The sequence below is a fragment of the Danio rerio genome, chromosome 17, assembly GCF_052040795.2.
Source record: "Danio rerio strain M-AB ecotype USA chromosome 17, GRCz13ab, whole genome shotgun sequence".
In the NCBI taxonomy this organism is placed as follows: Eukaryota; Metazoa; Chordata; class Actinopteri; order Cypriniformes; family Danionidae; genus Danio; species Danio rerio.
The window spans coordinates 58,809,355-58,825,061 of NC_141037.1; the positions used below are offsets into that span (position 1 = coordinate 58,809,355).

Below are 15,707 nucleotides of genomic sequence, written 5' to 3' on the forward strand. Positions count from 1 at the left end.
GACTCGCGGCTGTGTTGGAGTGAAACTGCAGCAGTGTTTTACACTGTCACAAGAAAATCTTTACTGGAAAAAAAACCCTGATAGCTGTGGTTACCAGACTTTTACTGTTAAAAATATGGTAGAAACAATTTTAAAAATCAAAAGATTTTATATTATAAATAGTAGTGTCATAAACCAGTGTTCTGAATGATAACATCTACACATATTACAAAATTTTACGCTAAACTACCGTATTTAATTGATCCAATTGGTAATACACCAAAGTTTTAAAGTAACATTACATCCTATTAGGATATTTTACGGTACACTACTGCAAATTATTGACCCATAGTGTTATACATCAATATTTTGAAGTACTAACATATTGCAAAATTTTATAATAAACTACCATATTTCATAAATGGAGTTATACACCAATGTTGTAAAGTAGTAATAAAGTATTATGGTAATCTACTATATTTTATTAATTCATAGTGTAATACATCAAAGTTCTGAATATTTTACAGTAAACTACTGTATTTCAGTAATTCATAGTGTTATACACCAATGTTTTAAATATTTTATGGTAAACTACTGTATTTCTGTAATTCATAGTGTTATACACCAATTTTTTAAATATTTTACGGTAAACTACTGTATTTCAGTAATTCATAGTGCTATACACCAATGTTTTAAATATTTTACGGTAAACTACTGTATTTCAGTAATTCATAGTGTTATACACCAATGTTTTAAATATTTTACGGTAAACTACTGTATTTCTGTAATTCATAGTGTTATACACCAATGTTGAAATATTTTACAGTAAACTACTGTATTTCAGTAATTCATTGTTTTATACACCAATGTTTTAAATATTTTACAGTAAACTACTGTATTTCATTAATTCATAGTGTTATACACCAATGTTTTAAATATTTTACAGTAAACTACTGTATTTCAGTAATTCATTGTTTTATACACCAATGTTTTAAATATTTTACGGTAAACTACTGTATTTCAGTAATTCATTGTGTTATACACCAATGTTTTAAATATTTTACAGTAAACTACTGTATTTCAGTAATTCATTGTGTTATACACCAATGTTTTAAATATTTTACGGTAAACTACTGTATTTCAGTAATTAATAGTGCTATACACCAATGTTGAAATATTTTACAGTAAACTACTGTATTTCAGTAATTCATTGTTTTATACACCAATGTTTTAAATATTTTACGGTAAACTACTGTATTTCATTAATTCATAGTGTTATACACCAATGTTTTAAATATTTTACAGTAAAGTACTGTATTTCAGTAATTCATTGTTTTATACACCAATGTTTTAAATATTTTACGGTAAACTACTGTATTTCATTAATTCATAGTGTTATACACCAATGTTTTAAATATTTTACGGTAAACTACTGTATTTCTGTAATTCATAGTGTTATACACCAATGTTTTAAATATTTTACAGTAAACTACTGTATTTCAGTAATTCATAGTGTTATACACCAATGTTTTAAATATTTTACAGTAAACTACTGTATTTCAGTAATTCATTGTTTTATACACCAATGTTTTAAATATTTTACGGTAAACTACTGTATTTCATTAATTCATAGTGTTATACACCAATGTTTTAAATATTTTATGTTAAACTACTGTATTTCAGTAATTTATAGTGTTATACAAAATGTTTTAAATATTTTACGGTAAACTACTGTATTTCAGTAATTAATAGTGCTATACACCAATGTTTTGAAGTACTAACATCTACACACTGCAAAATTCTATGGTAAACTACAGTATTTCCTTAATTCGCATTGTAATACATGAATATTTTGAAGTGCTAACATATTACAAAATTTTACGGTAAACTACCATATTTTATTAATCCGAGTTTTGAAGTAACATCTACACATCATATTGCAAAATATTATGTTAATTATTATGTTAATCTACTGTATTTCAATAATTCACAGTGTAATACAGTAATATTTTGAAGTATTGAGATGTGCAATTTTTCAAAATTCTGTGGTAAACTACTGTATTTTAGTAATTCACAGTGTTAAACAAGTTTTCAAGTAACATCTACACATTATATTACAATATTTTACAGTAAACTTCTGTATTTCAGTAATTCACAGTGCTATACTCCAATGTTTTGAAGTAACTTCAACACATCTTATTGCAATATTTTACAGTTAACTACTGCATTTCAGTAACCCATAGTGTAATACACCAAAGTTTTAAAGTACTAACAACAAGACATTACAAATTTCTATAGTACACTACTGTATTTCATTAATTAATAGTGTTAAGCACATATGTTTTGAAGTACTAACAACATTTTACAGTAAATTACCGTATTTCATTCATTCGTAATGTAATACACCAGTATTTTAATGTACTAACATGTACATATTACAAAATTTTAAAGCAAACTACTGTATGTCATTAATTCATAGTGTTTGATGCAGATGTTTTGAAGTACTACCATATTGCAAAATTTTACGGTAAACTACCGCATATTACTAACCCATAGTGTTAAACACCAAAGTTTTTAAGTAACATCCACACATCATATTACAATATTTTATGGTAAACTTCTGTATTTCCGTAATTCACAGTGTTATACACCAATTTTATAAAGTAACATCTACAAATCATATTACAATATTTTACGGTTAACTACCGCATTTCATTAACCCATAGTGTTAAACACCAAAGTTTTGAAGTAACATCTACACATATTACAATATTTTACGGTAAACTACTGTATGTCATTAATTAATAGTGTAAAACACCAACGTTTTGAAGTACTAACATATACACATCATGTTTAGAAATATTTTACAGTAAGCTACCGTATTTCATAAATTTAATTGCATTTCAACAGTTTTATTTTTTTTGTTTCAGTTGATTTTTAATGTATTTTCACAGCAGAACACAAGGAAATAAATAATGGCACCACATTATCAGTCATTTTTAAATAAATAACATGTCCCTGCTAACTGAACTCAGCGTTGTTGCTGATAGTAGCCACTGTCAATGTTGAATATTGAATTGATGAATGTGATGTAATTCATGAAAATACTAAATAAGCGTGATCATGTGTGCGGTAGAGCTGTGTGTGTATAGAGAACCAACAGCAGACATACACCGCTGGGACTCCTAAGACACTTAAATCTGTGTGTGTGTGTGTGTGTGTGTGTGTTCGCTGCACATACTCGATTGCGCTCAGATTAAGACTTGAGCTTTGTCTCTAATGAGCTTACAGCAAATGCTCACTGTCTTTTGCAGAAATGTGTGTGTGTGTGTGTGTGTTTGTGTGTGTGTTTAATGCGCTTGTTTGGATGAGACTCTGTTGCATCAGGCGTGTGCTTCATGGCTGTGAAAGACTGCAACCTGTAGTTGTTCGCTGTTGAGCGCGATTTTTGGTGTAAATGGGTGTTCTGTATGTAGGTTAATTCAGAGATTTGAATATATTTATTGATATAAACGTATAGTGTGTATGTGTGTGTGAGTGTGTGCCTTGTATTTCACACCTTGTGGGGACGCTTTCAGGATGTTTTGATAGTTTTGTTGACTTCAGATCTGCATTCTTACTCGTTCACCATCAGTATATGGAAAAGAGCAGCGTGAACATTCTGATAACAAGCTCATTTGCAGAAAGTCACATGTGATTTGGGCATCGTTATTAGCCTGAACTGTACACCAGAAACGTCATGTCGTGTGTGTGTTTGTTTGTTTGTTTGTTTGTTTGTGTGGGCAACTGTGTGTGAATGTGTATGTGTGTTTGCTATTGTGTGAATGTGTGTATACGTGTGTTTGCTATTGTGTGAAGTCATATGTGTATGTGTGTATAAATGTGGTTGTTATTGTGTGAATGTGTGTGTGTATGTGTGTTTGGTATTGTGCAAATTTGTGTGAGTGTGTTTGTTTGCGTGTAAGTGTGTGTTTGTGTGTATGTCTGTGTGTGTGTGTGTGTGTGTGTGTGTGTGTGTGAGAGAGTATGTGTGAGTATGTGAATGTGTGTGTTTGCTGTGTGGGAGTGTGTGTAAGTGTATACCTGTTTCTTGTGTGTGTCCGCGCGTGTCTGTGTGTAAATGGGTTTGTTAGTTTGTAAATGTGTACGTGTGTGTATGAATGTGTTTGTTAGTGTGTGAATGTATATGTATGTATGTGTGTGTGTGTGTGTGTGTGTGTGTGTGTGTCTGAATTTGTTTGTTAGTGTGTGAATGTATATGTATGTATCTGTATGTGTGTGTGTGTGTGTGTGTGTGTGTGTGTGTGTGTGTGTGTGTGTGTGTGTGTGTGTCTTAATTTGTTTGTTAGTGGTGAATGTGTGTGTGTGTGTGTGTATGTGTGTGTGTGTGTGTGTGTGTGTGTGTCTGAATTTGTTTGTTAGTGGTGAATGTATATGTGTGTGTGTGTGTGTGTGTGTGTGTGTGTGTGTGTCCTGCTGGAGTGGTAAAGGAAGTTCCTCCTCTTGCTCGTCAGTGTGTAACACAGATAAAGCTCTTCCTGTACAGTAGAAATAAATCCTGTTTCCCTGCGGGCCGATCGGACCCCGAGAAACCTCCGGAAGGGTGCGGAGGAGATGCCCACTCACACACGACAAACCCACCGCTCGCGCCAGTCTGTGTGTGTGTGTGTGTGTGTGTGTGTGTGTGTGTGTGTGTATTGTCTCAGTCTAAAAGATGAACTGCTCCTCAAGACTAATGTTTAGGTTAATCCCCGAACCACGGGTCACTTTCTACAACAAAGAATGTTATCAGAATGTTCACGCTGCTCTTTTCTATATACTGAAGGTGAATGAGGAAGAATGCAGTTCTGTTGTTTATATTCAGATGCTTCTTGATTTAATAGTTGTAGATGTTTAGACTAGAGCCTCTGCTGTATGGGTGTTTCTGCTGGTGAGGGCTTGTAGATCAGCGTTCAGCACATTCATGAGTCCTTTCTCTCTCTTTGTGCTGCGGATGGGGAACGGATGGATCCGCTCGGACCGTCTCCAGAATCCGGCGTCCTGGAGAGATCACGACGACGCCACGTCCACACACTCGGCCGGCACACCGGGACCCTCCAGCGGAGGCCTGGCGTCGCAGAGCGGAGACAACAGCAGCGAACAAGGTGAGTCTGAGATTTGAACATCCATCTGGTACTGAACCAGATCCGATATGACAGCAACACACTGCGCAGGCCGCCCTGAGTGTGTGAATGCAGGCATGTGTGTGTTTGTGTGTGCTGGCTTTCTTGACTTGCGAGGAAAGAAATTTGGTGTCGGCAACACTGTACAATACTATTGCTGTCTTCCACTGTAAGCGCTTGAATTCTTTAATATCTGATGTTTATTAAATAGCTGTAAATAATTGCTCAGAAAGTCAGTTGGATGACATTGATCTTCTTTGTCATTATTGTTATAGTTGGGATTTGAATAAATTATTAAACACTATACTGTGTGCTGTAGCTGTTGTACTTGGTGTGAATAGGCATTTAGGGACTAGAAAATATTAGGTGCGTGCAAAAACGATGCAATGCACCAGTAATATAATATAATATAATATAATATAATATAATATAATATAATATAATATAATATAATATAATATAATATAATATAATATAATATAATATAATAAAATTTAATATAATATAATATAATATATGATATATTAATTTATTTTAATATAATATAATATAATATAAAATAATTTAATTTAACTTAATTTAATTTAATTTAATTTAATTTAATTTAATTTAATTTAATATAATATAAAATAATAAATTATATTAATAAAATATAATATAATATATTAATAAAATACAATATGATATATTATTAAAATATATTTTGATTTTATATAATATAATATAATATAATATAATATAATTTAATATAATATAATATAATATAATATAATATAATATAATATAATATAATATAATATATAATAAAATAAAATATAATTTAATATAATTTAATTTAATTTAATTTAATTTAATTTAATTTAATTTAATTTAATTAATTTAATTTAATTTAATTTAATTTAATTTAATTTAATTTAATTTGATATAATGTGTTGTGCATTAAGCAGCTGTCTGTGATGTAGAGCAAAGAGGGAAATAAGTATTATTGATCATGTTGAAGTCATAAGTACCAGTGAGCACTGCAGTTATTGACTCTCTCACACTGGATCCAGTAACGGCCGGTCGATACAGGCTAACACACTTACGGTACGACATACGGAACTGCCTAGAAGTGATCCGGTCAAGCTCCGGCCCAAACCAATCCAAACACAGACTGGAGAAACATAGAGAGAGGGAGAGAATGAAGTAACCAAGAAGGAGAAACAAATGAGACAGGACCAAAAGAGTGAGACAGTACAGGGAATTTAAAAATACAGAAAGAGTGAGACAGGATAAAGAAAGAAGTTACTGAAGAGGGGAAAAAAGAGAGAGTGAGACAGAAGAGTCAGACAGGACAGAGAATAAAACAATACAGAGAGTAAGACAGGACATGGTAGGACCAGTAAGATAGGACCAAAAAGAGTGAGACGGGACAGAGAAAATAGTACAAGAGAAAAAAAAACAGCAAGAGTGACAGAGAATTAAAAGAGTGAGACAGGACAGAGGATGAAACAACACAGAGAGTGAGACAGGACGAGGAATGAAACAACACAGAGAGTGAGACAGGACGAGGAATGAAACAATACAGAGAGTGAGACAGGATCTAAAGAGTGAGACAATACAGAGAGTAAGACAGGATCTAAAGAGTGAGACATACAGAGAGTGAGACAGAATCTAAAGAGTGTGACAATACAGAGAGTGAGACAGGATCTAAAGAGTGAGACAATACAGAGAGTGACACAGGATCTAAAGAGTGAGACAGCACAGAGAGTGAGACAGGATCTAAAGAGTGAGACAATACAGAGAGTAAGACAGGATCTAAAGAGTGAGACATACAGAGAGTGAGACAGAATCTAAAGAGTGTGACAATACAGAGAGTGAGACAGGATCTAAAGAGTGAGACAATACAGAGAGTGACACAGCATCTAAAGAGTGAGACAGCACAGAGAGTGAGACAATACAGAGAGTGAGACAGGATCTAAAGAGTGAGACAGCACCGAGAGTGAGACAATACAGAAGGTGAGACAGGATCGAAAGAGTGAGACAGCACAGAGAGTGAGACAATATGGAGAGTGAGACAGGATCTAAAGAGTGAGACAGCACAGAGAGTGAGACAATACAGAAGGTGAGACAGGACCTAAAGAGTGAGACAGCACAGAGAGTGAGACAATACAGAGAGTGAGACAGGATCTAAGGAGTGAGACTGGAAAAAAATTGAAACACAGAGAGTGAGACAGGACAGAGAATGAAATGATACAGAGAGTAAGACAGGACAAAGAGTGCGACTGAAAGAGTGAGACAGGACAGAGAATAAAACAATACAGAGTGAGAAAGGATCAAAAGAGTGAGACGGGAGCGAAAATGAAACAACTCAGAGAGCAAGACAGGAAAGAGAGTGAGACAAGACAAAGAGCTAGACAGAATAGAAAATGAAACAATACAGGGAGTGAGACAGGACAGTGCAATGATTAAAATAGGGAAAAAAACTGAGAGTGAGACAGAACCAAAAGAGTGAGACAGGACAGAAAATGAAACAACACAGAGAGTGAGACAGGATCTAAAAAGTGAGACAGGATCAAAACAGTGAGACAGGACAGAAAATGAAACAATACAGAGAGTGAGACTGGTCAAAGAAATATGTAAAATAGGAGAAAAAACAGTATTTAGACAGAACCGAAAGAGTGAGACAGGACAGAAAATGAAACAACACAGAGAGCAAAACGGGACAGAGAGTGAGACAGGATCAAAAGAGTGAGACAGGGCCAGAATGAAAAATACAGTGAGTTAGTCAGGACAGAGAGTGAGACAGGCCTAAAAGAGTGAAACATGACAAAGAGTGGGACAGGACAGAGAGTGAGACAGGGTCAAAAGAGTAAGACAAGACAGAAAATGAAACAATGCAGAGAGTGAGACAGGATCAAAAGAGTGAGACAGGACAGAAAAAGAAGTAATCGAGGAGAAAAAAATACCAGTTAATAAGAGAGACAGAACTGGAAGTATGAGACAGGACAGAGATTAAAAACAATACCGAGAGTGAGACAGAACTAAAAGAGTGAGACAGAACAGATAATGAAACAATACAGAGAGTGAGACAGGTCAGATAATAAAATGATACAGAGAGTGAGACAGGTCAGAGAGGAAGAAGTAAAACAGGAGAAAATCAATAAGAGGAAAGGAAAAGAGTGAGACAGGACAGAGAATGAAACAATACAGGATCCAGTGAGACAGGACAGAGAGAGTGAGACAGGCCATGGGTGATAAGGAGGCAGAGGCATGAGGTGCAGTAATGCAGCGTCCTGCAGCGTCCTGTGACCTTTGACCCCAGCCAGCAGAACAGACGCCTCATTTCTCACATTCTTGCAATTATGTTCACGCTCTGTGCTCGGAGCGCTTGTTCACTCACAACACACTCTCTACACGCTCTCCCTGCTCAAAGAACGCATTTATTACAGCGCTGGAATGTGTGTGTGTGTGTGAGAGAGAGAGAGAGAGAGAGAGACAGACAGGTAACAAGCTTTAACTCTTGTGTTGGTTTGTGGAGAGCAGACACACACACACACATTATGATAACATTAGTGTATGTGTGATACCGTGCATAATGCTATTATAATGTGAGTGTGTGTGTGTGTGTGTGTGTGTGTGTGTGTGTGTGTGTGTGTGTGTGTGTGTGTGTTTTTGTACTGTTGTGGGTCAAATCTTTTTAAAATGTTCTCACAGATGTAGGGAAGCAGGTAATATTAAAATGATCATTGTGTTGTATTGTATATATTGCATTGTATACAGCAGTCATTCCACTAGGATTGCTCGTCAGTCTGTGTGTGTGTGTGTGTGTGTGTGTGTGTGTGTGTGTGTGTGTGTGTGTGTGTGAAACCACTGCTAACTGATGACAGGAGTGTGTCGGTCCAGTGTTAATGAGTTAATGAAGCCATCGGTCCATCATTTATCTCTACACACATGAGTGTGTTCAGTGTCGTTCGGTCACACACACATTTCCTGCTCGGCTGACAGATTTCAACATAATAGTGTGCAGGAATCTGCTGCTCTGTTCCACTTTATAGAAAAGAAGAGATCAGTCACTCGTTATTTTAATGTAGAATTCCTGCTATTAACAAGCCAATTACTCAGACTTTTAACTTAATACACTGCTAATTATCTGCTTATTAATAGTTATTAAGGTAGTTGTTGGGTTGGATAAGTGATGTAGATTATGTTCATACTTTATAACAGTTCATATTTGAGTAGCTCTATACTGTGAGCTCTTCTTTATCTTTGAGCTCTATACTTTTTATATGTTTGTAAAGCACTTTGACATGCTTCGATTAAATGTAAAAATATGTGCTTACTAATATAAATAAGAATGTATTATTATTATTATTATTATTACTACTATTATGTATTGCTATTATTATTGTTATATTATTATTTTTATTATTAATATTAATATTATTATTATTTTCATTAGTTTTTTTATTATTTTATTAATATTATTTTTCATTTTTATTATTCCATTTTTTATAATTTTTATAATATTATTTTTTATTTATTATCATTATTATTATTGTTATTATTATAATAAATATTTTCATTATTATTTATTACTATTACTATTATCATTTTTTATTATTATTCTTTATTATTATTATTTTATTTATAATATTTATTTATTATATTTATTTATCATTATCATTATTATGAATATTGTTATTATTATTGTTGTTATTATTTTTTAATAATATTTTTATTATTATTCTATTTAATATTATTATTATTTTAATTATTATAATTTTGTACTATTATTTTAATTATTTTAATTATATTTATTATTTTATTTATTTATTATTATTATTATTCTATTTATTATTATTATTATTATTATTATATTTATTATTACTTTTATTTATTATTATTTATTATTATTATTATCATTGTTATAATAATTATTATTATTAATATTATCATTATTATATTTATTATTACTATTTATCATTATTATTATTATTATTTATTATTATTATTAATAATAATAATAATAATAATAATAATAATAATAATAATAATAATAGAAAATAAAAGTGCACTAAACCTCCAGGACAGAGTAGAAATAGAATGAATGGAAGAATACCGTACATGCCTGCTTACTGCTAGTAGCTTGATCTGCACTGCGCTGGCCCTTTAAACAACACTGCAGAGTGTTTTCCAGGCTCTTGTTTTAGCACGCTGTGCCTGAGGGGGTCAGCCAAGAAGTCACCCTTAAGAGGTGATAATCCCATCACACACTAGTCTCCAGCGATGTTTTCCCCGGACGGCTCTCATCAGACTCTGACCCTTGTTTCTGCGCTGGCGATGGGTTGCTGAGGTCTAAAGGACTGCATCTCAGCCACTGGGAAAAGTGCAGGGCTGGATTAATATTGTTTCTAAATACGAAAGGATTTGAGATGCTGATGACCGTTAAACTTCTTGTGTAAAAGATCCATTGTGTTTGTGGACGTGTTAATCCAGCCCACCACCTCCTCTTTTCCCCCTAAAAAAGCTGGTGGAGGGCTAGTGCTGGGCGGTGTGGTCTCTGAAGCGCGTCACCGCACCGATGCCCTACAGGTATCTCTGGAACGAGTGAGTGGGCGGATGAAAAAAAAAAGATGCTGCCTTCCCAAGCACGGCTAACGTATTTATGCAAATCTTTTTGGGCATTATTGCAGATAAGCTCATTTTATAGTCTGATTTCCGCTCCCTCGTGTGCCATAATGAGTCGTCGAGCACCGGGGAGCGTATCGGGGAAGAGCTCCGGTCCGTTTGTCCGTCCTGTTCGCCGTCCTGTCGGTGGAGGAATTTTGACGGCGTTTAGTGCTATTAGCTGTCGTTATTGGAGGCAGCCGTCTAATAATTTCTAATTACCCTAAGGAGGTATTAGGAGTGTTAGTCAGCAAGGATAATTTCTTATTTGCACGCCTGGAGCGGTGAGCTCTCTAGAAGAACGGAGGCTAATGTGCAACAAAACAAATCAACGTGCCACGCAGGGCTGCGGGCTTCAGGGAGGAGGCCGAGATAACGCTCATTATGCATCATGATAATTCATTTAGAATGTGATCAATTTCAGAATGGAGGCTGTAGACACACACACACACACACACACACACTATTAAAAAAGGATGAGGAAACAAGGCTGCTGTTCAAGCACTGACTCGCGGGCTGTTCAGGTAGCTCCAGTTACACACTTGCCATGTTTTAAGGCTGATGAATGGTAAACGCTGCCTCCTCTCTTCATTTCCTCTGATCTTATGCACCCTTGAAATGGATTTCTTAGTGTAACAAAATAAACTGCGAGGCGGGGAATTGAGTGGGTGTTTCATAGTTTGCAACTTTACTGACCTGGCTGATCATCTCTGATTTTTTGTGTGTGCCCTGATCGTGAATTAAGGAGTTAATTTCCTTTTTCTCCCCTCGCTCCTCAGATGTGCGCTCCCCATGGGATTTCTCGATTTTAATTGCGATAGCGCAGCAGTTCTCATTATGAACAAATTCTGTTGTGTCCGCTGTTTCCATCTTCTTCTAGAAAGCATCTTCCCTTGTCCCTTCAGCCTACGATGACTTAACCTCTTAAAAACAATTGCAGGAAGTTTAAGCAGAGACGTCTGCAATGTAATACCAAACAATGGCGTTTCGCGATAGCAGCCGCTTTTCCACATTCGACATCCTCCAGTGGAAAAGCTTTACTAGTCATGAGGGAAAACACCAGAGTAGACAAAGCACAAAACCAAACAAGGCGAGCGAGAGAGATGGAGAAGAAAAGGCATGTTGTGTTTAGCGGTGTTGCGGGGTCAGGCCAGCATTGAGTGTTTCTCGCTGGGCCGCGGTCCTCAGACGACCGACTGTCTGCGGGAGACATCTGCGAATCCGACCCGTCGACCCGCAGAAGCGCTCTGAAGTGAGGGAACGCTGCCTTTAGCCCTCGCACGGCCCACAGGACAAACTACAGCGCTATTAACAAACAGAGAGAGAGACAAAACAAGAGGGAAAGCCGGCCGAAGCGCGTCAGAACGGGTTTGTTTCTTCCTCAAAGGCCTGGCGGTCTGCGATCCTGCTCAGGATGCCCACGAGATCACTTTCCTTCTTTATGAGTAAAGAGCAGCTCGGTGCTGGAGAGGTTAGGATGGCCTGATCAGGAAAACGCACCTGCTGTTGGGTGGGCTTGCGTCCAATACATCTTTGTATGGTAAACCCGATGATTCTGCAGGCGCCGGTTAGGGTGATCTTTCACTTTGTGGTTCAAAATCCTTAATTAAAGCTTTGTATGCTTCTACCACATCCGCTTCTTTCCTCTATGTGTGCATTGCCATGGTATATACACAAATCAGTGAGTGAAACTCAATATCTTTTAAGACCTTTTTTAAGACGCGTTCCATACACTTCAACACCTCATCACCACTTCAACCGGTAACACTGGCGACATTTGAACTTACAGAATATTCACTAAATACTGATTGTCAGGAAGAAATCCTAAACTAAAACATCATTCATAAACGGAATATAGTGCTGATCAGGAAAACTCACCTGCTGTTGGGTGGGCTGGTGTCCAATACACCATTGTACGGTAAACTAGTCGCATTCCCTGCAGTTCTGGAGGCGCCGGCTAGGTTAGCTGGAGATCTCTAGCTTTTTGGCTTGGTTCATTTTGTGTTTCAAAACCCTTGCTAAGGTCAAAGCATAGTCCGCTTCCACCAAATTCAATTCTTTCCTCAATGTGTGCATTACTATGATGTAAAAAAAAAATCAGTGAGTGAAATTTAATACCTTTTAAGACCTTTTTAAAGACTATTTTGATACACTTTAACACCTCATCACCACTTTAGCTTTGACATTGCAGAATTATTGACTAAATGCTGATTGTAAGCAACGAATCCTAAAATCATTCATATCCTGAATATAGTGCTGATCAGGAAAACACACCTGCTGTTGGGTGGGCTGGCGTCCAATACATTAGTTTTGTGCAGTAAACCAGTCGTGTTCCCTGCGGTTCTGGAGGCGCCGGGTAGGTTAGGGTGATCTTTAACTGGAGGTCTTTGGCAATTCATTTTGGCTCATTTTGTGGTTAGAAATCCTTGCTAGTGTCAAAGTTTAGTTCGCTTCTACCACATTCGCTTCTTTCCTCAATGCGTGCATTACCATGGTATATACAGAAATCAGTGAATCATCTTTTAAGACCCTTATTTTTAGGCCCCGTTTACAATAATGCGTTTTCGTTTTAAAACGCATACGTTTTGCCACGGTTACGCCATCCGTCCACACTACGCCGGAGTTCTCGGAGCGTTTTGGAAACACTGAAGAGGCTGTTTTCATTCTGAAGCGCTGCTCCTCCGTCTCAGTGTGGATGAGGGAAAACGGAGACATCTGAAAACGGAGGCGGGGCTGCTGAGATTCGCTAGCTGATTGGGGCTTTTGTGTCATTGCTTATCCTTCCCTTATTCGTCAAGCCCCTATCACATGACTATAACACATGGCTTTAGGGCTACCGGAAGACAGTATTGTAAACAACAACATGGACACAGAAATGGGAGTGTTGTTTGCACTTTTGTCTGTTTTAGGCACCATTGTGCAGTTATTCATTTGTTACGTTTAGTAACAACTCGACCTCGTCGTCTGTCCACAAAAATACCTCTCTTGCTTTCTTTGCTTTGTTCATTGTTCAACCGGCGTTTGTTGACTAACAATAACCAAATGCCGAGCGAGACGCATGCTTCCTGTTTATACTAGAACGCGCATGCCCAGAGTGCGCCAATGGTCACGTGATATACGTTTTTGGGGGCGTAGTGTGGACGGAGATATGTTCAGAGACGCTAGTTAAAACGTTAGTGTGGACGCAGAACGTTTTTCATCTAAAACCCTGTTTTAAAACTAAAACGCACTAGTGTAAACGGGCCCTAAGACTCTTACCATACACATCTTTTCGCCACTTTAGGTTTCAACCAGTAACATTGGTGACATTTGAACGTACAGAATATTCAGTAAATACTGATTGTCAGAAAATAATCCTACAACATTATCCGCATGCTGAATAAAAATGCTAATCCAGTAGGTGGCGCCTAAAACAGCAGGAATAACGGCGGCTTCCTTGGTCACAGCAGTAAAGAAAGCAGCGTGACGTCAAATCTAGCAGGATTTTTTTTATTTCATAAACTACGCAGCTTCCTTATATTCAAAGATTAAATTCAGGCATACTTTAGCACCTTCTAAAATAGATTTTAAATGCTTTTAAATGTCTCTAAATTGACTTATCAACTTGTAATGCTATTTAAGACCTCGCGGACACCCTGATTACAGTCAGGAGAAGCTGCTGTTTCTCTCTTTCTCTTTCTTTCTTTCTGGCCTCCTTTGATTTTCCTGATGGTTGAAGTCGTTGCCTCCGCTCAGGAGCTTTAGGGGAACGGCTGCATCTGCTGTTGAGATTTTACAGGAAGAGAAAATTGAAAAATCAATAAAAAGCCAAAAAAGAGTGAGAGGGAGAACACATACACAGAGGAGGAGGGAAGCGAAGCCGCTTTGAAGAAGCAGACACACATAAAGCTGATTTTTTTTTTGAGATGTGTTTTCGGGACTAATTCGAAGGGCTCAGGATGTTGTATACGCACATTTCTACACCACACACCCCCCATCAGCCAAACAAATGTGTTTGTTTTATGTAAAGAGCAGCGGAGTGAAGTAAGACAATGCATTAGAGGAGCTGGAGTGGCTGTAATCTGAACCTGCTGCTGGGAAACAGAAGCATCTCTCTGTCTATCAGAAAGTTCGCAATACGTTCTGCCGCAAGTTTCACCTGAAATCACCCGATTTGAATGCGATGAGTTTCTGGATATACATGAAACACAAGAGACAATCCAACTCATCATTGAGTTATTAACTGAAGTGTCTCTCTCACTCCATTAATGCAGTTCTGCTCATTATTTTCACATTTGTGGAAGAGTGCCTAAACACAGGGAACGTCTGTGGGAAGGACAGCGGGCCGCGGTTATTGACTTGTAAAGGAGCTGGTAGAAGTGTCTGGATAAGACGCGCTCTTGTAAAGCGGTATCTGATTTCTCTGCTAGTTGGGTCCCCAGGGGCCGCGGGGCTGATGGGAGCTCAAAGCTGAACGCACACGTGAACTCCGGAGGTGTTTCCCTATACCCGCCGAACTGCGTCTCTGAACTCAAGACTCTGATTTCGTGCATGTCAGCATATCAGGATCCATGCACAGACATCAAGACAATTTTGAGGCAGTTGCATTCATCTAGCACAATTTTAACGACTTTCGCTGACCGATGTGCTGTCCGATTAAATGAACAAAAACGAAACAGACAACAACAAACATTCATTTTTCTTCAGCTTAGTCTCTTTATTCATCAGCGGAATGACCCGCCAAATTATCCAGCATATGCTTTACGCAGTGGATGCACTTCCAGCTGCAACCTAGTACTGGGAAACACCCATACACACTCACATTTACACACTACGGCCAATTTAGTTGATCAATTCCCCTATAGTGCATGTGTTTGGACAGCCTGATCTCACGAGGAAACGTAAATATTTTACGTTTTGCCAGTTTAGTGGCTAATA

General features: G+C 37.0%; 1 protein-coding gene across 13 annotated transcripts in view; it reads left to right on the forward strand.

The window, feature by feature from the left end:
* The window catches only part of meis2a (Meis homeobox 2a), a 102,569-nt gene that overhangs the window by 10,060 nt on the left and 76,802 nt on the right, over nt 1-15,707 (forward strand). For 9 of the 13 annotated variants that reach the window (XR_015512420.1, XR_015512422.1, XR_015512421.1 and 6 more), the window contains 1 exon segment: nt 5,009-5,123. Coding sequence is in view for 10 of the 13 variants with exons in the window: in XM_087288508.1 (XP_087144634.1) it covers nt 5,009-5,123 (115 nt within the window). In the remaining 3 variants the exon portion in view is untranslated. 13 annotated transcript variants of the gene reach the window in all.